This window comes from Xenopus laevis, chromosome 9_10S (genome assembly GCF_017654675.1).
Source record: "Xenopus laevis strain J_2021 chromosome 9_10S, Xenopus_laevis_v10.1, whole genome shotgun sequence".
Lineage (NCBI taxonomy): Eukaryota > Metazoa > Chordata > Amphibia > Anura > Pipidae > Xenopus > Xenopus laevis.
The window spans coordinates 116,047,136-116,072,102 of record NC_054388.1 but is presented as its reverse complement, the minus strand read 5'-3'; the positions used below and the strand labels follow the sequence as shown (position 1 = coordinate 116,072,102).

General features: G+C 41.6%; 1 protein-coding gene across 2 annotated transcripts in view; it reads right to left on the bottom strand.

Annotated features, from left to right (window-relative positions):
* Positions 1-892: 892 nt before the first annotated feature.
* Positions 893-24,967, bottom strand: part of LOC108704223 — a 42,380-nt gene continuing 18,305 nt past the window's right edge. The window contains exons 6-15 of one of the 2 annotated variants that reach the window (XM_041578620.1): positions 23,947-24,276; positions 22,282-22,581; positions 21,294-21,578; positions 19,102-19,215; positions 17,557-17,925; positions 9,700-10,002; positions 7,092-7,445; positions 5,362-5,673; positions 3,825-3,927; positions 893-2,785 (exon numbers count right to left, since the gene is read on the bottom strand). In XM_041578620.1, coding sequence (XP_041434554.1) covers positions 3,833-3,927; positions 5,362-5,673; positions 7,092-7,445; positions 9,700-10,002; positions 17,557-17,925; positions 19,102-19,215; positions 21,294-21,578; positions 22,282-22,581; positions 23,947-24,276 — 2,462 coding nt within the window. In that variant the 3' untranslated portion in view covers positions 893-2,785; positions 3,825-3,832. Of the gene's footprint in view, positions 2,786-3,823; positions 3,928-5,361; positions 5,674-7,091; positions 7,446-9,699; positions 10,003-17,556; positions 17,926-19,101; positions 19,216-21,293; positions 21,579-22,281; positions 22,582-23,946; positions 24,277-24,967 lie in introns of those variants that run through there. The other variant, XM_018240683.2, reaches the window with a different exon arrangement.

The following is a 24,967-nucleotide window of genomic DNA, read 5'->3' as shown; positions in this document are numbered from 1 at the left end:
TGAAACTGAACCTTTCTAAAACAGAACTCATCATATTTCCTCCAAGATCTTCCCCTGTCCCTCAGATATCACTCACCGTAAACAACACCACCTTTCATTCCACCACACAGGCTGCCTAGGAGTCATCTTAGACTCACATCTGTCTTTTTCACCACACATTCAAACACTTGCAAAATCTTGCCGTATTCAACTGCGCAACATTGCTCGAATACGACCATATCTCAGTTCAGAATCAACTAAAACACTGATTCAGTCTCTCATCATCTCCCGCCTTGATTACTGCAACTTACTCCTCACAGGTATTCCAACAAGTCACCTTTCACAACTCCAATCTGATCTAAACGTGGCCGCTAGACTCATTCATCTATCTCACCGCTCAACATCAGCTGCTCCCATATGTATGTCCCTTCACTGGCTCCCAATCTCTTCTAGAATCAAATTCAAATTACTTACACTCACATTCAAGGCCCTTAATAATGAAACCCCTCCCTATATTTCATCTCTAATCTCCAAATACTCTCCTTCACGAAACCTTCGCTCTGCTTCTGATCTTCCCTCACTTCTCCTCTGGTCACTTCTGCCCATTCTCGTCTACAAGACTTCTCTCTATACTTCTACCCATTCTGATCTACAAAACTTCTCTCTGATCACTTCTGCCCATTCTCACCTACAAGACTTCTCTCGGGCTTCTGCTTTTCTCTGGAACTCTCTGCCACAAGCTGTCAGACTTTCTCCTTCCTTCCAAACTTTCAAGTGCTCCTTAAAGACCCATCTGTTTAAAGAGGCCTATTCGTTGTACCTTAATTAATCATTGCTGTATCAAAAATGACAAAGTGTTTATACAATCCTAATGTCTCAATTGTACCCTAAACTTTTAGTTTGTAAACCCTATTGTACTCTGTAATCCTTGTCTGTTATCCACCATTTATTCCCTGTTTGCTATAACTGCAGTAAAGCACTGCGTATCTTGACAGCGCTATATAAATAAATGATGATGATGATGATGATATAGTGACTTTACATAAGGAGTCACACAGGACTGGGGGGAGGAGGAGAAAGAGGGAGGGGGTGAGTAAATACAACATCCGCTCAAGCTCCTTCTACTGATTCCTGAAACTCACAGATTTCCCGGAAAATGAAACTTACCAAGATCCTTTGCTGCACAGACAAAGCGGTCACTGCTGGGACTGACTCCTGAATCATGGGGGGAGGGGCATGGACCTTGTTATTTGTCTCTCCCACAGATTCATGTTTTATATAGAAATAAACCCCAACAAGTGCAATATCTGTGACCTTGACCATAGCCTGCAGTGATCACACAGTCATTACTTGTATTTGTACTGATGCACATACATCTGATGTGTGTATATATCATACTGAACTACAACTCCCACAATGCCCAGAAAGCCTTTAGTTAACGCCTTCTGAACCAGGAGACAAGAGTTACTAAACTGATTCTCCCACCATCAGTCCTTACAGCAGTTTGCAGTGGATTAGCCAGGCATGACGGCAGCAGATTGGAGGGAATGCTGGGAACTGTAGTTCAACCGAAACAGATCGGGCACTACAGGCAGATTATTGGCCCACACTGAATTGTGGGGAATGTGAATGTGGATTTATATAGACACACAGTGGGCACAGGGAAGAGTTACAAGTTCCCACATTGGGAAGGTACAAGAGCAGGAATGTGGTTCCTGAGGATACAAATACAAAGGCGTGATATTGGTTAGTGTGAGGATATATCATAAAATATACAGTGAGTATAGGGGGGAGCAGGAGTTTTTGGGATCTGTGGCCTGATTAACACTAATTAATATTTGTTCTACACAATGTATCTCATCATATCTCATCATATCTCATCATATCTCATCATACAGTATCTCATCATTTCTCATCATATCTCCTCATGTCATCATATCTCCTCATGTCATCATATCTCATCATATCTCATCATATCTCATAATACAGACACAAGGGGCAACACAGATATGTCCCCACAATCTATTCATTGTTACTGTCACACAGAGACAATTGAAGGAGGGCCCTGTTCACAAGAGCTTACAATCTACGAGCAAGAGGAAGTGAGACATATGGTGAGGGGAGACAGTGTTGGGGTAATGTCCCTGTTAGTTAGAATAGTAATGGGAAGAGCAGTGAGTGTGCAAGTAAAATGTAAGGGGGTAGGTGGGCGAGATGCTGAGGGATAAGTTATAGGCTTCAATGAAAAGGTACTGCGTGTTTTGTTGTCAAAAAATGTTACTTATTAACATTAACTAAACATGTTACACATTTGGACATTCATATCTGTGATTTTTTGTTTAATGGTGGTTCAACTTTAAATGGATCATGATTGTAAATGGAGAAATATAACCTTGGAAAAGAACTGTATTGTATCAATTATACCCCTAACCATCAGAGCTTACAGTCTAATTTCTAATGTTCTAATTACAGACAGGCACATCAGCACTTCCTATAGTGTGTATTGAGTATTGAGTATTGAGTCCAGCTTCAGACTGGGGGGGGGGGTCCAGGACAACTGGGGCTGCTGGGGATTGTTCTTAGGGAATAAATATCAGTCTTTCCATTCCCAGGGGCATTTCCTACATTCTGTTGCCCCTTCACTGGTACCAACTAAAGCCACGAGTCCAGCACTTTGTGTCACAAACCAACCGCTGCGTCACTGAGGATTGTTCTTAGGGAATAAATATCTTTCCATTGCTCTTTCCTTCCCCAGGGGCATTTCCTACATTCTGTTGCCCTGTAACTGGGGGTGTTGGTGTTTTTCCTACAAAGGAATGAGGGAAAGAAGGGGTTACATGGGATTTAAACCCCCATACAAATTTATTTTGAGCTGTTTTTGCATTTGCTATCTTTGAAGAATTAAAAGGGATTGTGTTTCAGTACAAACCAGGCAGTTCTACAATTCAGAAGGGTGAGTTTTCCTGTTCTTTGCAACATGTGCTGAATGAAAGTGCAGCCTTTGGTCTGGTTAATGAATTACAACTGACTTGTGCCAAGAACTCGGCTGCTATTGCCAGAATTAATGTGATTCTAACACAAATGCAGGGGGAACACCTGAACTGCAACTTGCACACTATTTACAAAAATAACTGAAATAGTGTTTGTATTGGTGTACAGTACACAACTTGTAATGAACACAACTTGCACATATATCCACAATTGCAGTAGATTGGTAGTGGTGGTGCATGGTGGATGGAGAGCATTTTGGTTGCAGTTTCTCACATGATATGTCGAGAAACACATAAATATATTGTTAACATGTAAAAAAGAAAACAAAAACAACTAGAAGAGAATAAGGTGCTTTTGCTGATTTCTAGGCCTTTCACTTTCCAAAGCCCCGTGTCAATCTATTGCCCTGATGAGATATAAGGAGATGGAGACGGGCTGTGTACAAGTTTGGATTTATGGTTCTGAATTATTGAGCTGTATCTGAGCTATTAAACCAGCGGTTCTGGCTACAGGGAGATTAAGGATCAGTGAGGTCACTACAGAGGAAGCAGACCACTCACAGGGGGTCCGGAGAACAGGGGGGAGTCTCCTACTATAATTCCTTAAGTGAAGGTTCAAGCCTCTAATATTTGGGTATAAGGCAGTTCTATGTGTGTAGCATGAGCCACATGGGAAATTCTGTTTTATCAATGAATTCCCTGTACTTCAGGCTCCAATTACATTGGCCACTGCTCTAATGAAGACATCCTTGCTTTACAGCACTAGGAATTATCAGATTAATATCACAATATTAATAATATCATTATCAATAATAATCATTTTAATTTTTACTGGGACAAGTTGATGGAACTCACCTGCCTCTTCAGTTCCTCTCCACTGGCTCCTCATTGTTGGGGGCTGGATCTGTATATTTAGACAATGGGCGTTTCTGCCCCTCTGACAGCAGATAATAGACTCCTGTGGATTGAATAATGTTATTTATATTTCTGTATATCTCACCCTCCCAGATCAGCCCCATAGCCAAGTTAATAAATAGTCCATATCTCAGTGGTATTGTGTAGAATAGTCATGTGATGGTCATGAAAAACTCAACCCACACCCAACAAAACATTAACCTGCACCCACATCTTCCCTCTCCATATGTTACTTCTGTGTGTGGCTCTTGTTCCAATACAGGAGGAGTCCAATGACGTTAGTAGCACAGGTTTATTAATACAGCGGAGCTTGGGGTCTGGCAACAAGTCACAGGGGATTTCTCCAATGAAAGTTGCCCAACTGCTCTACTTTTCATTTACAATGAGATCACTATAAGTCAGCCACTGCTGGCCAATGTAAGACAAGTATTAAATGGCATTGTGTTGTATGAGTGTCATTCCTCAGTCCAACCCAGACCCACCATGCTTGCCCAAATTTCAACACTCACCTGCCCCACCTGTGGGTGCCATTCCAAGTTGCCTTTCTGTATAGTATCTAAGCTCTCTAACTGTATAAGAGCTTATTTATGAGTACAGGCACAAGTTGGAAGTTCTACACTGAAAAATCCTATTAATTGACTTACACTTATACATAGTCCTTAATGGTGAGCACCTACACATCAGTCTCACTCTTTCTTATGAGTTGCATGTGACTGTGAGTGCAAGCTCCAAGGTACAGGAATGCAGAAAAACCTAGAATTAGGGTTCAAGCCCATCTTGAGGAGATGTTACTTCCGCACATCTGGCTTGCACCCAGTGATTTACACAAGTTCTTATTGACACTGTTCATTGTAACCACAACATGATTAACCAAATCACGTGCTCATTGAGGTCTACATTGGTAAGTCTTGTGCATGTCACAGTGCATGCAATTCTGCTGGAATTCTAATTGCATTGCATTGTGGGTAAAAATATGGCAATTTTTTGATTTCACTTTCACTGGCAGTTGGTTGTTGTGACTTTTTGGTCTTCCTATTGGTACAATGCCAACACTAGGGTTGAGTGTTCTATTTATGATATCATATTAGGGAGATTTCAATAAGTCGTTTTGGTGCCAAATGGGCACATACTGAAACCAACATATTATGTAACTGCAGTCTACAGGTCAGTTCCCCTGAATTGAAGGTAACACAGATATTGGGAATACTCGTAAATGCTCCAGGTCTGGGATGTGATTGGGGCATTGGCAGAGGTGGAACCAGGCATAACTGGACTTGATTAAAAACCTTCTTGAATTTTACTGTAGAAAATTGATATATCCAGGAATTAGTTATAATAGTGTTTTACGGTGGGACTTTATGCTGATATTGATAAATTTTATTTTATAATGTGCTTATACTGAGATACAATTTTGTGTTATTCCTATACCCAACTAATCACAAGTAATAGGATTCATCTCATCCTGTTTGGCTGTTACCTTTGTCCCGTAGGAGCTCTTTTCTCATTGGAGGGTTTAGTGTCTCATGTTGCACCTTAACAGTGAAATACACATCAAATGGATTCATCTTATCCACAAGATTCATTCCCTCACATGTACTGGTGAGTCTGTAGGAGCCGTCACTGTTCTCATATAGTTCATTGTGTATATCAGCATCAGGGATCTTCTTATAATCCTTTCGCTCTTTCCCAGCTCTGTGCCAGGTAACCTCAATATTCTGTGGGTAGAACTGATCTATTTCCATGATGATGTGTCTGTCCTTCTGGGTAATGTTTGTCATAACTGGGACCCCTGGGAATGAGACAGTGAGATATGAGACAAGTATACATGTACTTTATGTATATATGTGTATATATGGCGCTACTAGCATACACAGTGCTACACGTTTTTCCAACAGAAAAGTATAGGTATGGGACCTCTTATCTAGAATGTTCGGGACTCAGGGTTTTCCGGATAACAGATCTTTCCATAAATTGGATCTTCATACCTTAAGGGGCACATTTACTAAGGGTCGATTATCGAGGGTTTAATTAACCCTCGATAACTGACCATCAAAGTAAAATCCTTCGACTTCGAATATCGAAGTCGAAGAATTTACCGCAAATACCTTGATCGATCGATGATCAATGACGTTTTTTTACTTCGAATCCTTCACTCGAACTTAGTAAATGTGCCCCTCAGTCTACTAGAAAACCTAGTAACTATTTTATTTTATAAGCTCCATATATCTGTGGAAAACACAATACAAACAGATATTTCTATTTACTATAAGCCACTAGTATCATGGCTGCTGAGAAGTGATCCTTGGTTGTGTCAGGAGCAGATTGAGGAATAAATCATTGATGATAAACTCATACAAAATGAATCCTCCAGGGATTTGGACACCTGCGAGAGGCTGATGAGGCCAAACCAAGTGCAGTTTTAGAGGCAGAAGAAAATAGTAGTCAGACTGAGGAAGGAATCAGTAGAAGACAAGCAGTGGTCTATTTAGGCAATGGTCAGGTAGGGTCAAATTTAGATAAAAAACACAATGTTAAAGGGCACTTGTTGGGCTAAAATCGTATCCCAACCAAAGGTGTGGGCTAATAGATCCTGCACTCCGGTTGGGGGTAAGAGTTTTTGTTTTGTTTTTTTTCAAAAAAATTGCCCCCTTCCAGTGCTAGGAAACTCACACCAGGAGGTCAAGGTCTTTTTTTAATAATTTGGATCACTGTAGCTTAAAAAAAATTATTTTAAAAAAACATTTAAACCCAATAGGATTGTTTTGCCCCAATATGCCTGTAGTGCTATGTAAGATGGACTATACATCTCTGAATAAAGTCTGTTGCTCTAATTTACTTTGTGAGGCATCCCAGTTGGTTCATTTTACTCTGCTATATTGTATTATTACCAAATAAGTGAGAAATTGGACCAAGGTTCTCTTGCCTTAAGGCTTTGCCCTGTTACACACGGACACTGCAATCTGCATAAACTCCACCCACTTTTCCATACTTGGGTTGGGGGTTGGGACTGATCTGCATAAAATGTGACTGTTGGGAGGTTTGTACTACTGAGGAGGTGGCTACAACTACTGACTGTAGGATTTCTCCATTCTATAGATAGTTATGATACTAGAAGTGGCAATTGATCAAGGCTTTCTGTTGTTGTATAGGCAAATATACAATAGCAATCATACTCTGAAATCTCCCTTTACTGATATTAATACTCACCTCTCACTCTGAGGGCCCCGGTGCTTCTCTTTAGGAGTTCACGCAGACTGGGGTGTCCCACCTGGCAGATAAACTCTGCCCCCTGCTCAGTTATTGCTGACACAGAGACAATGAGACTGACTGTGCAGGAGAAGGTCCCATCAGCTTCTCTCTTCTGCTCCATCTCTGGGATCTTGTATTTCTCACTGGGACACACAGAGAATAATTCCTTCCCTCCTGCTTCTCTCCTCAACCATTCCACCTCCAGAGCATCAGGGAAATACCCCCAGATCTTACACTGGAATTTGCCTTCTTTTCTGTGTATCAGGGTATCAGGATTTATTATCTCTTCCATCCATGGGCACCAGGGGAATTCTGCAAATAGCAAGACTAATGCTAAATATCTGTGTTACCAAATACATTCTGGGCTAATTATAAGGTCATATCCAGTAAGACTGGTGAGAAACTCATTATCTAAGGGCTAGTCCACACGGGGAGATAGCCAGGCGTTTGCGGTCGCCGCGACCGGCGCAGGCGACAGTTTTGTATGGGCGCCTATGTAAAAACGCCTGTGCTAACCACACGAGGCGATGCGCTTTTCAAAAGTCGCCTGAAAATGCCTCGCCAGGCTTTTTCAGGCGACTTTTGAAAAGCGCATCGCCTCGTGTGGTTAGCACAGGCGTTTTTACATAGGCGCCCATACAAAACTGTCGCCTGCGCCGGTCGCGGCGACTGGCGCTGCGCTTTGTCGCCGCGACCGCAAACGCCTGGCTATCTCCCCGTGTGGAATAGCCCTAAAGCTCAGCTGTGAGATTAAAGTTCCTTTGATGTTAGGGACTATATTTTCCCTAAAGAACTGCAAATCACAACAACATTATTGTAGTAGTCACATCAAACCTGAAAAGAATAACCCGTGATGTGAAAACCATATTAGATGAAATATACCCAAACTGATTCCTGTGCATCACACTTAGGGGCAAGAATTCCCAAATTGGAGAACATTTGATAGATTACTGCAGGTCTATCAGTGCTTCAAGTCCTTAACAAAATGTTTAATTGTTAAAATTGAATTTTGTTGCCATTGATTTGCCACTTCCTAGGCCTTCAGAACTACATATCCATTAGGGGTCAAAACTTTGGGTTGATTATGGGTATCTGATGTACATTATTATCAAAAAGACCTGTCAGGTTGTATATACTGTACTGTAAGTCAATGGGAGAGGTCCCTATTCTATTTGAAGGTTTCTGTGGTCTGCACTGGTTTTTCAGGCAAAAATCCCAAAAATTTGGTCTTTTCAGGAAAAAGCCAGAAAAAATCAATCGATTCGGGAAAAAGCTCCAAAAACATTGTATGATTCGGATTTTTGCTATGTTTTTAGAGGTTTTGTACCTGATCTGATTAAATTGTGCTTTTTTAAAATAATAAATAAAGTCCAATCATGGATTCTAGTTTGGTAAAACTTTTTTTTTTATTAAAATACTCAGAAATTCAGATTTTGATAAATATGCCTCTTGTGTATATATTACTGTTAAAGAGCCTAGTTTCAATTCTTGAAACTAAAAGATAAAAAAAACACAAAACAAAATCATATCAAGAGTAGTGATGGGCGAATTTATTCGCCATGCGCGAATTCGCGGCGAATTTGCGCGATTCGCGCCGAGCGAATAAATTCGCGAAACGCCCGCGAAAATTCGCGGTAAAAATTCGCCGGCGTCGGAAAAACGGGTGCCTGCGTCAAAAACGGGCGCCGGCGTCAAAAACGAGACGCCGGCGCCGTTTCGCGAATTTTTCGCCGTTTCGCGAATTTCGCGCGAAATTCGCGAATTTTTCGGCGAAGCGAAACGGCGCAAATTCGCCCATCACTAATCAAGAGGCTGAAATCTGCATAAATCCAACATTTATAACAAGGTGAGAAGTTTGACACCACAAGTAAAATCTTAGAGATTGGTGTAATTTGGGAAATAGAGACAGAGAGAAATATTTCATAAAATTAATATATATACAAAGGGACATATTTAATAAGGGTTGAAGTTGATTCGAAGTGAACTTTCAAATTCAAAAAGTTGAATTTTGAAGTATTTTTTTGGGTACTTTGACCATCAAATAGGCCAAATTCAACTTCAAATACTTCGACTATTTGACCATTCGATAATCGAAGTACTGTATCTTTAAGAAAGTTCGACTTCGCCACCTTAAACCTGGCGAATTGCTATGTTAGCCTATGGAGACCTTCTAGAACAAAGTCGAAGTAATATTGTTCGAATCGTTCGATTCAAAGGATTTCATTGTTCAATCGACCCATTTTACTTCGACCACAAAGCGCCCAAATTTGATTAAAAAAACTTAGACTTCGATATTCGAAGTTGAAGTAATCCAATTCGATGGTCGAATGTCGAAGTATTTTCCACTTCAAAATTCGACCCTTGATAAATCTGCCCCAAAGTATCAATGGCAAGAACTCTACCTAGATCCTGTCTAATGTTGTTTCGTATGAGAACAAATACTTTGCATTTCCAAAACCACCACTGCTAATTTTTAATGTGAGATAAAAAGTGATTTCACTGTATTCAATAAGGGTAAGTCTCTGTGGAAAAACATCACATGCAACATGAAGGCCAGTCTTGTTACCTGGATCCCACGCTGAGAATTCCCTGGACTCCTCCCCATCACTGGATCGGTGGTTCCAGGTCACTCGCACTTTGAATCCTGGATCTTTGAAGAGATGTCCTGGGAGCTTACACTCACTCTCAATATTAAAGCTGCTGCCAGAGTTGGTTGTGGTTTTTCCATTGGATTCCAGTTGCTGGTAGTGTCCAACTCCACAGCTCCATCTGATCTGGATCTCTCTGGGGTAAAACTCCCTCAGGGTCAGACAGCTCAGAACCTCTCCTGACTCACTCAGGGAAAGCTTCATGGAATCCTTGGGCTTTACTGGGAAATAACATTGAAATATTTGTCAACGACAGGATCATAGATTGAAAGAGTCAATAATGACGTGTTCTAAAGATATTGCACTCCACCAATCCAATTCCACCAGGTGCCACACACTTATATACATGATATATACTATTTACACAAAGACATCATAGGACTTGTTCAATTTTTATTGATGTTGCCTTTTATGTAGATGATGTAGTTGGCAGTTTGAATATGTTGCTCTATATCTATATGGACAAACAATCTCTATTTTGTTTAAAGGTGAGGGCAGTTTTAGTACATGCACAAAATGTCTTCATGTCCTGAATATATTTATAATAGGTTTTGAGGAGCATTTGTCTTTGTCTGTATAAATGTTGAGGTCACCCCTCATTACCAGCCTCATAGTAGTTAGAACGTGATTACTAGTGAGTACAACTTTCCCTTCTGCTATAGTAAACATGAACTTTGCTATGTCTCCGGCTTGCATGGCCGTCATTAAATAATACTTTTTTCCAAAACAATATTTTTTATAGATATCATCTACTATAGAAATGTAACAGTTGGGTTTGTAAAAGTCCCACACACAGACCAGTCTTTCCATCAAACAACATCTGAGATTGTTTTCAGTCTCCCCTCTTAAATGGAAAACATGCTGCTTCCTTACTCCAATATGGGAATCTGTGGAAAAACACTGAGACCACCAAACTATCACTTTGAAATAATAAACATTGGCCTTGAAAAGTCAAGAGTTCCGTTTTAAAAGTAATCGTCCTGACTTTTAAAGTTAAAGTTTAGATTTAAAAAGACAAAACTCTGCACTTTTTGGGTGGCTTTTCCTTAGTAGAGATGTCGCGAACTGTTCGCCGGCGAACTTGTTCGCGCGAACATCGGGTGTTCGCGCTCGCCGGAAGTTCGCGAACGTCGCGCGACGTTCGCCATTTTGGGTTCGCCATTGTTGGCGCTTTTTTTTGCCCTCTCACCCCAGACCAGCAGGTACATGGCAGCCAATCAGGAAGCTCTCCCCTGGACCACTCCCCTTCCCTATAAAAACCGAAGCCCTGCAGCGTTTTTTCACTCTGCCTGTGTGTGCTGAAGAGATAGTGTAGGGAGAGAGCTGCTGCCTGTTAGTGATTTCAGGGACAGTTGAAAGTTTGCTGGCTAGTAATCGTTTTGATACTGCTCTGTTATTGGAGGGACAGAAGTCTGCAGGGGTTTGAGGGACATTTAAGCTTAGGTAGCTTTGCTGGCTAGTAATCTACCTTCTACTGCAGTGCTCTGTATGTAGCTGCAGTGGGCAGCTGTCCTGCTTCTGATCTCATCTGCTGACTGCTGCAATAACAGTAGTCCTTGTAAGGACTGCTTTTATTTATTTTTTTTGTTGTTTTACTACTACTACTACTACTACTACTATAAGAGCCCAGTGCTATTAGTCTAGCAGTGTTGGGGAGTGGGACTGGTGTGCTAATCTGCTGCTCCTAGTAGTTCAGCAGCACCAACTTTAATTTTTTTTTTTAATATTCATTTTTTTTTTATTTTACTTTTTTTTATTTTACTACCGCTGTAGTAGTGTATAAGTTGACCTTTTAGGCATTATTTGCCCTGTAGGCATTATTTGCACACTGTTTTCTTCAACCCGCCATCGAGCTGTGTGACCTTGTTCACATTCTGTCTAAATATCCATAATATTACCGTCTCCAGAAAAAACACCGGAGTCACTTTTTTCAAGCAGCATTCATATATTTTACGTAATCCGTATCCACCGCTGTAGTAGTGTATACGTTGGCCTTGTAGGCATTATTTGCACACTGTTTTCTTCAACCCGCCATCGAGCTGTGTGACCTTGTTCACATTCTGTCTAAATATCCATAATATTACCGTCTCCAGAAAAAACACCGGAGTCACTTTTTTCAAGCAGCATTCATATATTTTACGTAATCCGTATCCACCGCTGTAGTAGTGTATACGTTGACCTTGTAGGCATTATTTGCACAGTGTTTTCTTCAACCCGCCATCGAGCTGTGTGAGCTTGTTCACATTTTGTCTAAATATTGATAATATTATCGTCTCTAGAAAAACCACTTGAGTTACTTTTTTTCAAGCAGCATTCATATATTTTACGTAATCCATATCCACCGCTGTAGTAGTGTATACGTTGACCTTGTAGGCATTATTTGCACAGTGTTTTCTTCAACCCGCCATCGAGCTGTGTGAGCTTGTTCACATTTTGTCTAAATATTGATAATATTATCGTCTCTAGAAAAACCACTTGAGTTACTTTTTTTCAAGCAGCATTCATATATTTTACGTAATCCGTATCCACCGCTGTAGTAGTGTATACGTTGACCTTGTAGGCATTATTTGCACAGTGTTTTCTTCAACCCGCCATCGAGCTGTGTGAGCTTGTTCACATTTTGTCTAAATATTGATAATATTATCGTCTCTAGAAAAACCACTTGAGTTACTTTTTTTCAAGCAGCATTCATATATTTTACGTAATCCGTATCCACCGCTGTAGTAGTGTATACGTTGACCTTGTAGGCATTATTTGCACACTGTTTTCTTCAACCCGCCATCGAGCTGTGTGACCTTGTTCACATTTTGTCTAAATATTGATAATATTATCGTCTTTAGAAAAACCACTTGAGTTACTTTTTTTCAAGCAGCATTCATATATTTTACGTAATCCGTATCCACCGCTGTAGTAGTGTATACGTTGACCTTGTAGGCATTATTTGCCCAGTGTTTTCTTCAACCCGCCATCGAGCTGTGTGAGCTTGTTCACATTTTGTCTAAATATTGATAATATTATCGTCTCTAGAAAAACCACTTGAGTTACTTTTTTTCAAGCAGCATTCATATATTTTACGTAATCCGTATCCACCGCTGTAGTAGTGTATACGTTGACTTTGTAGGCATTATTTGCACAGTGTTTTCTTCAACCCGCCATCTAGCTGTGTGTATTATCGTTTCCAGAAAAACCAACTGAGTTTTTGTTGTTGTTGTTGTTTTTTTAAAAATAATGCCAGGCAAAGGCAGGCCGCCACGCAGAGGCCGTGCTAGGGGCCGTGCTGCTATGCAATCCTGTGGCCCTAGCAAATTGCCCAGTTTTAAAAAGCCAATGACCCTGAACTCCCAAAATGCTGAAGAGGTAGTTGACTGGCTTACACAGCACACCCCATCCTCTACCGTTTCTAACTTTACCACAACATCCTCCTCATCCTCCACTGCTATGGCCACCCCACGTAACACTTCCTCCACCACCGGTGCCCCTTCTTCACTGGGGTCAGAGGAGTTATTTTCCAATGAGTTTCTTGAACTGAGTAATGCGCAACCATTATTGCCAGAAGAAGATGAAGGAGATGAGGACCTTACACCAGATTTAATTCTGGCAGAGAACACGATAGAGATGGACATAATGAGTGATGAGGAGGAGGTCCCCGCTGCTGCTTCCTTCTGTGATGTGTCAGAAGAAATTGATGCATCTGAGGAGAATGATGATGAGGAGATTGATGTTTTGTGGGTGCCTAGTAGAAGAGAGCAAGAGGAGGGTAGTTCAGATGGAGAGACGGAGAGTCAGAGAGGCAGTAGGAGAATAAGACTTAGAAGAAGCAGGGAGGACAGCCCGCAGGGATCAGTAGGGCAACAACATGTATCGGCACCTGTGTTCAGCCGGCCAACGCACCCACCATTGCCGCCAATACCGCCAACTCCGCCAACTTCTACTGTTACCGCCAGATCGCACACTTCCAAAAAGTCAGCAGTGTGGGATTTTTTTAATGTGTGTGCCTCTGACAAAAGCATTGTAATTTGCAATGAGTGCAGTCAGAAACTGAGCCTTGGTAAGCCCAACAGCCACATAGGTACAACTTCTATGCGAAGGCACATGAGCGGCAAGCACAAAGCACTTTGGGAGCAACACCTCAAAGGCAACAGGCAAACTAAAAGCCACACTCCTTCTGGTCCAGCATCTTACTGCTCTACCTCTGCTCTCCTTGACCCGTCTGAACCACCCTCCACTCCGCCTTCCACCTTGACCACCTGTTCCCATTCCCAGTCATCTGCCACCAGCCAAGTTTCTGTGAAGGCCATGTTTGAGCGTAAGAAGCCAATGTCTGACTGTCACCCCCTTGCCCGGCGTCTGACAGCTGGCTTGTCTGCACTCTTAGCCCGCCAGCTTTTACCATACCAGCTGGTGGACTCTGAGGCCTTCCGCAAATTTGTAGCAATTGGGACACCGCAGTGGAAGGTACCCAGCCGCAATTTTTTTTCTAAAAAGGGAATACCACACCTGTACCAACATGTGCAGAGCCAAGTTACCGCATCTCTGTCACTTAGTGTTGGGCCAAAGGTCCATATGACTACTGACGCATGGTCCTCCAAGCATGGTCAGGGCAGGTATGTCACCTACACTGCCCACTGGGTGAACTTGGTAATGGCTGGGAAGCAGGGAATGGGTAGCTCAACAACAACAGTGGAGTTGGTGTCACCGCCACGGATTGCACGCGGTTCTGCCACCACCTCTACTCCTCCATCGCTCTCTACCTCGTCTTCTTCTTCTTCTTACTCTGCTGCTGGGTCCTCCTTCTCCTCCTCCACACCTGTGCACCCCCAGCTCCCCCTAGGCTATTCGACGTGCCAGGTACGCCGTTGTCACGCTGTCTTGGGGATGACGTGCCTGGAAAGCAAAAACCATACCGGATCTGTACTCCTGTCATCTCTGCAGTCACAGGCCGATCGGTGGCTGACCCCACACCAACTGCAGATCGGAAAAGTGGTGTGTGACAATGGAAGCAATCTGTTGGCAGCGTTGAGACTAGGCAATTTAACACATGTGCCCTGAATGGCACATGTGTTAAATTTAATAGTCCAACGTTTTGTCTCCAAGTACCCAGGATTCCAGGACGTTCTCACCCAGTCCAGAAAGGTGTCGGCCCATTTCAGACGTTCCTACACAGCCATGGCACGCCTTGCTGACATTCAGCAGCGCTAACAACATGCCAGTCAGGCGTTTGATTTCTGACAGCCAGACTCGCTGGAATTCAACGCTCCTTATGTTGGAACGTCTGCTGCAACAACAAAGGGCCGTCAACGAGTACCTTTTTGAACTGGGTGGTAGGACTGGATCTGCACAGCTGGGGATTTTTTTCCCCCGTTACTGGGTGCTTATGCGCGATGCCTGCAGGCTCATGCGACCTTTTGAAGAGGTGACAAATATGGTCAGTCGCACCGAAGGCACCATCAGCGACCTAATACCCTTCGCTTTATTCCTGGAGCGTGCCGTGCGACAAGTGACAGATGAGGCTGTAGACCAGCGTGACGAGGAGCTGGAAGCGCACGATTTCTGGTCGGAATCACCAGAACGAACCCAGGCACCTGCTGCAACGCAGGGAGAGGTGCCAGAAGTGGAGTCAGAGGAGGAAGGTGGCTTTGTGGAGGAGGAGGAGGAGGACCAACAGGAGCAGGCTTCCCAGGGGGCTAGTGGTGACCTTTTGGGGACCCCTGGTCTTGTACGTGGCTGGGGGGAGGAGACCGTGGATGATGCAGTCCTTGATAATGAGGAAGCGGAGATGGATAGCTCTGCATCCAACCTTGTGAGAATGGGGTCTTTCATGCTGTCATGCCTGTTGAAGGACCCCCGTATCAAGAGGCTTAAGGAGAAGGACCTGTACTGGGTCGCAACGCTACTAGACCCTCGGTACAAGCATAAAGTGTCAGAAATGTTACCAACATACCACAAGTCCGAAAAGATGCGGCATTTACAAACCAGCCTGCAAAACATGTTGTACAATGCTTTTAAGGGTGATGTCACTTCAGGAACTCATCAACATTCCAGGGGCAGAGGTGCCAGTAATCCTGCCACGAGCGCACCTGCAAGGACAAAGCCCTTTGGCCAGTCTGTAACGTCAGACATGCAAATGTTTTTCTGTCCAAGGCAGCGCCACAACCCTTCTGGATCCACCCTCAAAGAACGCCTCGACCGGCAGGTAGCGGACTACCTGGCATTAACTGCAGATATCGACACTCTGAGGAGCGATGAACCCCTGGACTACTGGGTGCGCAGGCTTGATCTGTGGCCAGAGCTGTCACAATTTGCCATGAACCTCTTGTCTTGCCCAGCCTCAAGTGTGCTCTCAGAAAGGACCTTCAGTGCAGCAGGAGGGATTGTAACTGACAAGAGAACTCGCCTAGGTCACAAAAGTGTCGATTACCTGACCTTTATTAAAATGAATGAGGGGTGGATCTCGGAGGGTTACTGCACGCCGGAAGACTTGTTCTGACTTCTATGCAGCTGTCCTTCTCTTCAAGCCTCATGACTCCACACACAGCTGTCCTTTAGCGTCCTCCTCCTCCCTCCGCCACCGTTACAAACTAGGGTGCAAACCCTACTGGTTTAATTTTTTCTGGCCTCTGTGCTTCAGTGGCTGCGACCAAAAAAATGCCTATTTCTGCATTTATATGACATAATTTTTCTGGCCTCTGTGCTTCAGTGGCTGCAACCAAAAAAATTTATATTTTCAGCATTTATATGGCATAATTTTTCTGTCAACTGTGCTTCAGTGGCTGCGACCAAAAAAATGCATATTTTCTGCATTTATATGGCATAATTTTTCTGGCCTCTGTGCTTCAGTGGCTGCAACCAAAAAAAACTGGGCAAACAATGTCTACAAGGTCAACGTATGGCAAAAAATGACTATTTTCAGCATTTATATGGCATATTTTTTCTGGCAACTGTGCTTCAGTGGCTGCGTCCAAAAAAAATGCATATTTTCTGCATTTATATGGCATAATTTTTCTGGCCTCTGTGCTTCAGTGGCTGCAACCAAAAAAATGCATATTTTCTGCATTTATATGGCATAATTTTTCTGGCCTCTGTGCTTCAGTGGCTGCAACCAAAAAAATTTATATTTTCTGCATTTATATGGCATAATTTTTCTGGCAACTGTGCTTCAGTGGCTGCGACCAAAAAAATGACTATTTTCAGCATTTATATGGCATATTTTTTCTGGCCTCTGTGCTTCAGTGGCTGTGGCCAAAAAAACTGGGCAAACAATGCCTACAAGGTCAACGACGTTGACCTTGTAGGCATTGTTTGCCCAGTTTTTTTGGCCACAGCCACTGAAGCACAGAGGCCAGAAAAAATATGCCATATAAATGCTGAAATAGTCATTTTTTTGCCATACGTTGACTCAACGTATATGGCAAAAAATGACTATTTTCAGCATTTATGTGGCATATTTTTTCTGGCAACTGTGCTTCAGTGGCTGCAACCAAAAAAACTGGGCAAACAATGTCTACAAGGTCAACGTATGGCGAAAAATTACTATTTTCAGCATTTATATGGCATATTTTTTCTGGCAACTGTGCTTCAGTGGCTGCGTCCAAAGTTCGCGAATATGTTCGCGAACTTTTTTTCCGACGTTCGCTACATCCCTATTCCTTAGGAATGAAACAGGATCCCCATTGTACTATAACCATTAGGTGCAACCTTATTGAAATGAGTGTCTTCCAGTACAACAAATTCCACAACAAAATCATTTAGAATATAAAGTTGTGATCATTACTTACATAAGATAAAGGAACAGTGTATTTGTTCCTCTTTGGCTTTTCCATCACAGACAAACTTGCAGAACACAGACATCTCCTTGTGCTTTGATACATCAGGGGTGAAGCTGAGGGAGGAGGTGACATTGTGTCTCCCGTCTGTCTCTGTTCTGTCTGTTCTTACAGAGAATTCCTGATCCAGCAACTTCTTCCCTTCTCCTTCTGCCTGGGGCTCATCCTCTGTTATCTCCATCTTCTTCCCATCATTCTCCTCCACTGTCCATATCACCTGGGGGTCCTTAGGGCAGTCAGAGGCCACACAGTACAGAGTCACCTTCTCCCCATCCAACATCTGACTCCTGTGTATGTGACTCACCCAGAATCTCTGGAAATCTAAGGAGAAGGATCAACATCTGTCATTGTCTCAATGTTAGTATTTTTCATGGTGATGATTTCCTGCAATGTGGTGTCCACTTCGGGTGTGGTTAATATGATTTAAGTTGTCCACCATTGCTTACTATGGCACAAAAATAAAAGTTTACAATATAGATTTTGTTATCAGAAAAATTGTTTTGTAGTCACAAAATGATTTTTACATTTTTACATTTTTTGTTATGATATGTTTTTTGCAACCACAAAAGTCACATTGTCAACAAAATACAATGCATTAACTTATAGGGTGCCAATTTTATACATAGGGTGCAAATTTTGACATATGTGGTTGGCACCACAAATGGGAGCTATTGAAATATGTATTTACTCAAGATAGTAGCTTTCTGCTTAGCTTCTATTGCATTTCTTCTTTGTTAAGTATATTACTCCCCTGTAGAAAGGACAGAGATTTGTGATTGGTCATCTCAGGTGCTGCACATTCATTTTGGGAAATATTTATTAAAGTCCAAATGCCAAAAACTCAAAAAAATGTATTTATTTTTTTACTTTAAAATCAGAATTTTTAGGGTAACACAAAATTAATTTTGGAGACATCATAAAAAAGTTGCCATGGCAAAACATATTTTGTAGTAAAAAAAATATATATTTGCCTGTAGAAAATCCCTTTTCTGGGTGCAAATTGATTTATGTTGTTGTTGTTATTAAATAAATTATTATTATTTAACTCGAATAAAATTTATTTTATGATTACAATATGTTTTGTCTCACAGTATGCCTTATTCAGAGATAAAACATTTTTTATTTTATGAAACATATTTTGTTGCCTTAAGAGTAAAACTAAATTCAACAAAGTATAAATCATACATTTGGAGTTAAAATTGTGTTAAAAATGTACAAACAGTGTGAATGCATGTTACTATATTTAGTTATTGATAATGATCAAGATAATAATCAAGAAGATACAGGAAGGGACAGATTTATTCACTTTCGTTTTTCTGTCCCCACTGGACATTGAGTTTTCCCTCAAGTTTTGCCCATTTATAAAAAGCCATCTTTAAAATAAAATCCACTCTTTTCATTATATTTTGTTAATGTAAATAAAAAACTGTATAAGAAATCTGTAAAAGAAATCAATACCCCCTTTGTTCAGATAAACAGAAATATCCAAAGACTTACATTTGAGTTTGAATATAAAATACCAGAGAGCCGCAGTAATTCCGGCCCCGGTCAGCAACACGGTGAGAAAGATGGCCGCTAACATATTCCTTACTGGATATTTTCTTTCAGGGTCTGAAGAAGAATTAGGAAAGAAAAGTGTTAGGTCCAATGAGTTTGTATAGCGCATGTCATAGAACCAACCTGAGATCCATTGTTGGACTGTGACTCTAAAGGCCCATCAGAAAACCTTGTATCCAGGGCCACTGTGACACCAACCATAGTTCTTAATGTTATAGGTATTAAGGGAAATACTGTATGTTCTTTTAGTTGCCTGTGCATTTTTATGCTGTTGTTATGTAAGGTGTCCCAAACCCAGAACATACCCTGAGGACCTGGCTATGGCTCATGCTTCCACCTATAAAAGCCGCCTTTTGCTTTGGGAGGAGCCCTCCACTACTTGGATGTCACCAGGTCTTATAGTGAGAGGACCAAGGGGAGAAGTCTGGGCAGGCAAGGGAACCAAATTTGTACAAGAAGGACAGGGAACAAGGAGCGTGGTCAAGGGACACAGCCGAGTTGGTACTAACCAGGCAGAGCGGAACAAAATCAAGAGTCAAGAACATAGAGGCCGGGACAAAACCAAGAGTATGGCGGTACAGAACAGGATCCAAGAGAATGGTCAATAAACTGGCGTAAATTTACACTTTAATAAATATATATATGGGCATTTAGCAGTCTCACGGCATGGGAAATAAGACTATCTGCTGCACATACTGTGATACCACATGGCAATAAGACAAATAACTTATGATGTAACTGATGATGTAATGGATCATCCACCATTCTGGATATTGAAGGTGTTTTAAAAGATAAGTAAATATTTAAAATAAGTGAATGTAAAACTGAGGAGGGTGCTATTCTAAGCACTTTTGTAATTTATGTTAATCATATATTTATTTTGATTCCAGTATGTTATGGGATACATGTACTGTTGATGTGAATGAATTGTGTTACAACAGCGCCACCTGCTGGTCAGTTTCCCACCAGTCTGACCAGCAAGTAGTCAAGGAAGTTGTCAAGAGAAAGAAAGAGGCTGATGTTCTTCTGCTTAAAGAAAAGAGAGATTTGAGAAAGGTTTCTATTGTTTTTTCCATTAGAGTAGCCTCTTTCTTTCTCCTGACAACTTCCTTGACTACTTTGTGATCAGAATGGTGGGAAAAAGACCACCATTGAAGCTGTTGTAATAAATTCATTTATATTAACAGTGCATGTATCCCTTAATATCTTGGAATTAAAATAAATAAAAACGTAAATTACAAAAGTGCCTAGAATAGCACCCTCATCAGTTTTACATTACTTATCCTTTAAAGAGAAGGGCACTCCAATAATCCTGCTGTTCTCAAAATCCTTTGCAACATCCTACAGTCGGCTGAAATGCACTGGTCAGGAGCCAAGCACGGAGGTGCCTAAGGAAATATTTTTTGTGATCCACCCACAAATCATTTTGTATTTTAGTAAAAGCCCTGAGTGTAAAACCAAACACAACCTTCTTCTTCTTGGGAGAGTTCCTTCCTACAAAGAAACAACAGCTGACTGCACTGAGCATGCTCATGAAATAGGTCCAGAAATATCAGCTCTGATTGGCCTCAATATAATCCAATCTCACTGGTACCTGGAGCAGCCACCAAGCTACATGATTGACATATTCTAGGAGCTTCCTGACTGCCATAATGTTCAAGTCAAGTCAAGACTTTGCCTCTCTGGTCTACATAGGATGCAACAAAGTGCTTGGCATTGCCAGTCTTTGTAAAGAAGATCAAGGGCCCCAGTTCAGGCAGTGACTATCCAGAAACTACCCATCAGCAATGATCACAATCAAACCAAATATTCTAGTGACAAACAGCAACAGGTCCCAACTAGAGACTGGAGAGCTGCAATTCCTGAAGAATCCCTGTAATGTTGCTGTTATACTGCAGTTCCTCATTTTATAAAGCAACTAACTATTATATGGCCTAAACCACTGAAGGCCCATTGGCATCACAGAATATCCCACGTCTACTGGGATGATGGGTAAAATCCTGCTTTGACCTAGTCCTAATGTGCTCCTAGTCCTGCTACCCACCCTCTACATTCTAGCAGCACTGCAGGAAAGGGGACAGTGGGGGCTTCTAGCTGCCATCATTGATTGGCTGGGGGTTAGAGGCACTCACCCTCTTGTCTCAGCTGTAGAGTCTCAGTGATGGGATGTAGCAGAGTCTCATGTTCCACCTCACAGGAGATGTTTCCCTCTTGGCTCCCAGTCATTGGGTTCATCAAGTAATAAGAACCTTTTTTGAATCCCCCATCTTTGCTTTTCCTTGGATCTTCAGCAATTTTCCCATTCAAGATCCATTTTATCTGCACTGGTTCTGGTTGGAACTGAGCCGCTTCACACACCAATACCTGCTCCGGCAGTCCATTGATCTTGGCTGAATAGACTTGTACTGACGGAGGCACTGGGGAGACACGGCTCACAATTAAGTGTTGGAAATGTATAATTGCACTTGTTGTCTACTAGAAGTCACTCTACTGGTTACAGCACTGACTTCTACACTGGTCCTGACCAAAATGCTACTAACGCCTTTATCTCATCTCTATTAAGAAGCTATTATAGACATCAATTAAGATCTGTACAAGCAATGCATCAATCAATCTGTGCATGTGTTTTACTGATTTTATTTGATGTTCAATAAAACTTAATGGCTCAGCATGTTCCTACAGTAAACTGTAACTGGGCAGGGTAATGTCCCCTGAACTGAGGGCTCCCCCATATATACTCAGACATTATAGGTAAGTCCCTTATGCCTTTATATTGAGCTACATATTTGTTTTTATTCATATCAATGGGAACTGCCATGATTGTTCTGATAAGGAAACTCATACACAAACTCTAATGAAACTCACTGATCCAGTGGGCAGATTATGGGGCAATATGGCAGATATATGGGAATAAGACTGATCAGGTTACAAAGCAACACGTTTTGCAATAAGCAGATGTAACCATTTCTTTTGATTCATTGGTTGAGTTAAAATGGATTGAATGTATTTCCAGTAAACAAACATGGAATTATAAAATACAATGAGCAGTGGTTGATCCAAAGAGAAAAACCAAACTGACCCAATGTCTCACATTATAAGATTAATAGAAAGTGCACTCACCTCCATACTGCACCTTGTAACTATCTTGCCTGGGGGTGGCGAGGGATTCATGTTGCACCTGACAGACAATCTCTGGGTTATTCAGGGTGTCGGAGGGGGTGAGAGTCAGGGTGCTGTTCTGTCTGAACGTTCCATCCGCATTCTGATGAAGGGGCCCCAGAACTGAGTTGGCCAATAGCTTCCCGTTCCTGAGCCAAGTCACAGTGATGGATTGTGGGTAGAAATGAGTTACTGAGCAGTGAAGGGAAGTTCCCTGGTTCTTAATGAGAGTTCTCTTAGCAACCGCAACCTCTGGCACCGCTAGGGACACAAATACAGCTTTTCATATCATATCTTTCTATTGATCAAACCTTTCTATCGACCTTTCTACAGTGATAAGGAAACAGGAATTTTTCCATGGGGTAAATCAAACAGAAAATCTACAGCACAAAAAAACTGCTGGCAATAAGGAGAGAACTGTAGGCAATATATAAAGTAAATAACACATTTTTGTAATATTTTCTAACGGCAGAGAAAATGGCACCATGAAAAATTCACAGAAGGAAGAGAAATAGAAATTCATTAAGTAGCTCCCCTTCCCCTTAGTTATACTATATGATATGCTGATATAGATTATTTCTAAATAGAAATCAGGTTCCATGCATTATATATTATTATATATCATTATTATTATATATTATTGCCTAAAGACTGGGGTGATTTACAAAAATGTTCCCTTTAAGAAATATAGAACGGAGAGAAGCAGGAGGATGAGGCAGAAAAAAAAAATAAGGAAGAAAGAGAAATAAGCGAAAGGAGAATAGAGAAGATAGAAATATACTTCATGGTATAGGGAGACAATGGGGATTATTTGTCAGCAGTGGGCTAATTTGCCCATAGGCAGTAACCCATGGTAACCATCAATTTGCTGCATTCATTGTTCTACTTGCAGCTGGCTCAAAAACAACTAATCATTGATTGGTTGCTATGGGTAACTGCCCATGGGCAAATTTGCACACTATTGATAAATGAGCCTTGATTTATAATAAAGCAGTCGGTAAAACTAACCCCCTCACTTATTGTTACTCTAATTAGATAACCAACTGAGTTGTAGATGGATAGTGATGGGCAAATTTATGAAAAAAAACAAGACGTCGGCGCAGTTTCGCGAATTTTTCGCCGGTTCGCAAATTTCGCAGGAAATTCGCGAATTTTCCGGCAGAGCAAAACGGCACAAATTTACCCATCACTATAGATGGAGCAACATCCTACAAGACTTTGAACCCAACAATTACTTTTTTATTTTGTACATACATTATGGTGCAAAAAGGTAAAGACTGATGAGAATATGTGCGAGAATTTTTGTACAACGAAACATGTCAGACTATAACAAGGTGAGGTGAGTGGAAATTTTTAATCCACAATGTGATTGGAGCAGGATAGGTTTCATCTATAAGGCCAATTAGTGCAAGAATTGGTGAGAATGGCCATTTGCTCTTTTAGATACTCCTGAAAGCCGTGCTCGTGGGTCAGTTATGGTAAGATTTGGGATGATTACCTGTCCTAGATATTCTTAAAACTATGACTGTATAACTGATACTCCAAAATTTAGATACTGGTGTGTTCCTCTATCCTTAAATGTGAGGGAGTAAATGAAAGCAAAACTTTGTGGTCCTTGGTTCCTACCATGAATGTGCAGCCTGATCTCCTTCTGTTGGGTGTCTGGGCTGTAAATGACTGAGCACCTGTAGGTTCCTCCATCAGAGATGGTCACGTTGGAGAGAGACAATGAGGCATTGCCTTCCAGTATAAGTTTCTCATCTATGGATATCCGGGGGCTGGAGACCTTCCCTTTTGTGTCGTATCTCAGAACCTCCTTGTCTCCAAAATGCCACAAGAGAGCGAGGAACTTGGGATTCACTGGAGGATTATCCACTCGGAATGTGCAGGGAAGTAGGACATCTCTTCCAATCAGGGAGGACTGAGAGGAGGGAACTGTTACTTCCAGAGAGGAACCTAAATAAGGAAAGATCAAAAATGATCTATGTGCAAACAAAGCCTAGATTGACTTATTATCCCATATAATGCAATACTTGGATGGAGATATAGTTGCTGTTCTGCATCTGTAGAATGGGGTTAACACAATGACTTGGAACCAAAACGTTTGAATACCTCTGCCTTCATGCACTGGTTACTAAATGAATACCTAATTGTTGGAGATGCTGACCAAACGTTGGACCAAACATGACCATAACTTTTACTCTCAGTACAGTATTCTTTAGTGTCAGAGGAGTAAATGTTCTTCTAACCTTGAGCTTCATTTTTAATAGTTACCCTCTAGGATTTGTTGTTTGGGGGTTACTAATTTATACAATATGAATCTATTTTAAGATATATGGCAATGGAATGACTGGGTGCTGCTCACATGATGGTGATTTACACAGGGAGGTTACTACTTTCGGTTGAGAGTTAAGGAATTGGAGCTTTTGCCTTGGAACTTCACTATGTGGTGCCAGTAAATTCCGGGGATAAGGTTTTTGAATTGGGAGGAGGGGGTTGTAGATTTTTCAGTGGGAAATGCAATCAAGTGAAGAGAAAGGGAATATAGGGGACAAGTGATAGGGAAGAGTAGAGGAGAAGAGCAAGAGAGAGGGAGAAAGCAAAATAAAAACAAACAAGGAGTCTGAAGGGAGAAAGAAAAGGAGAG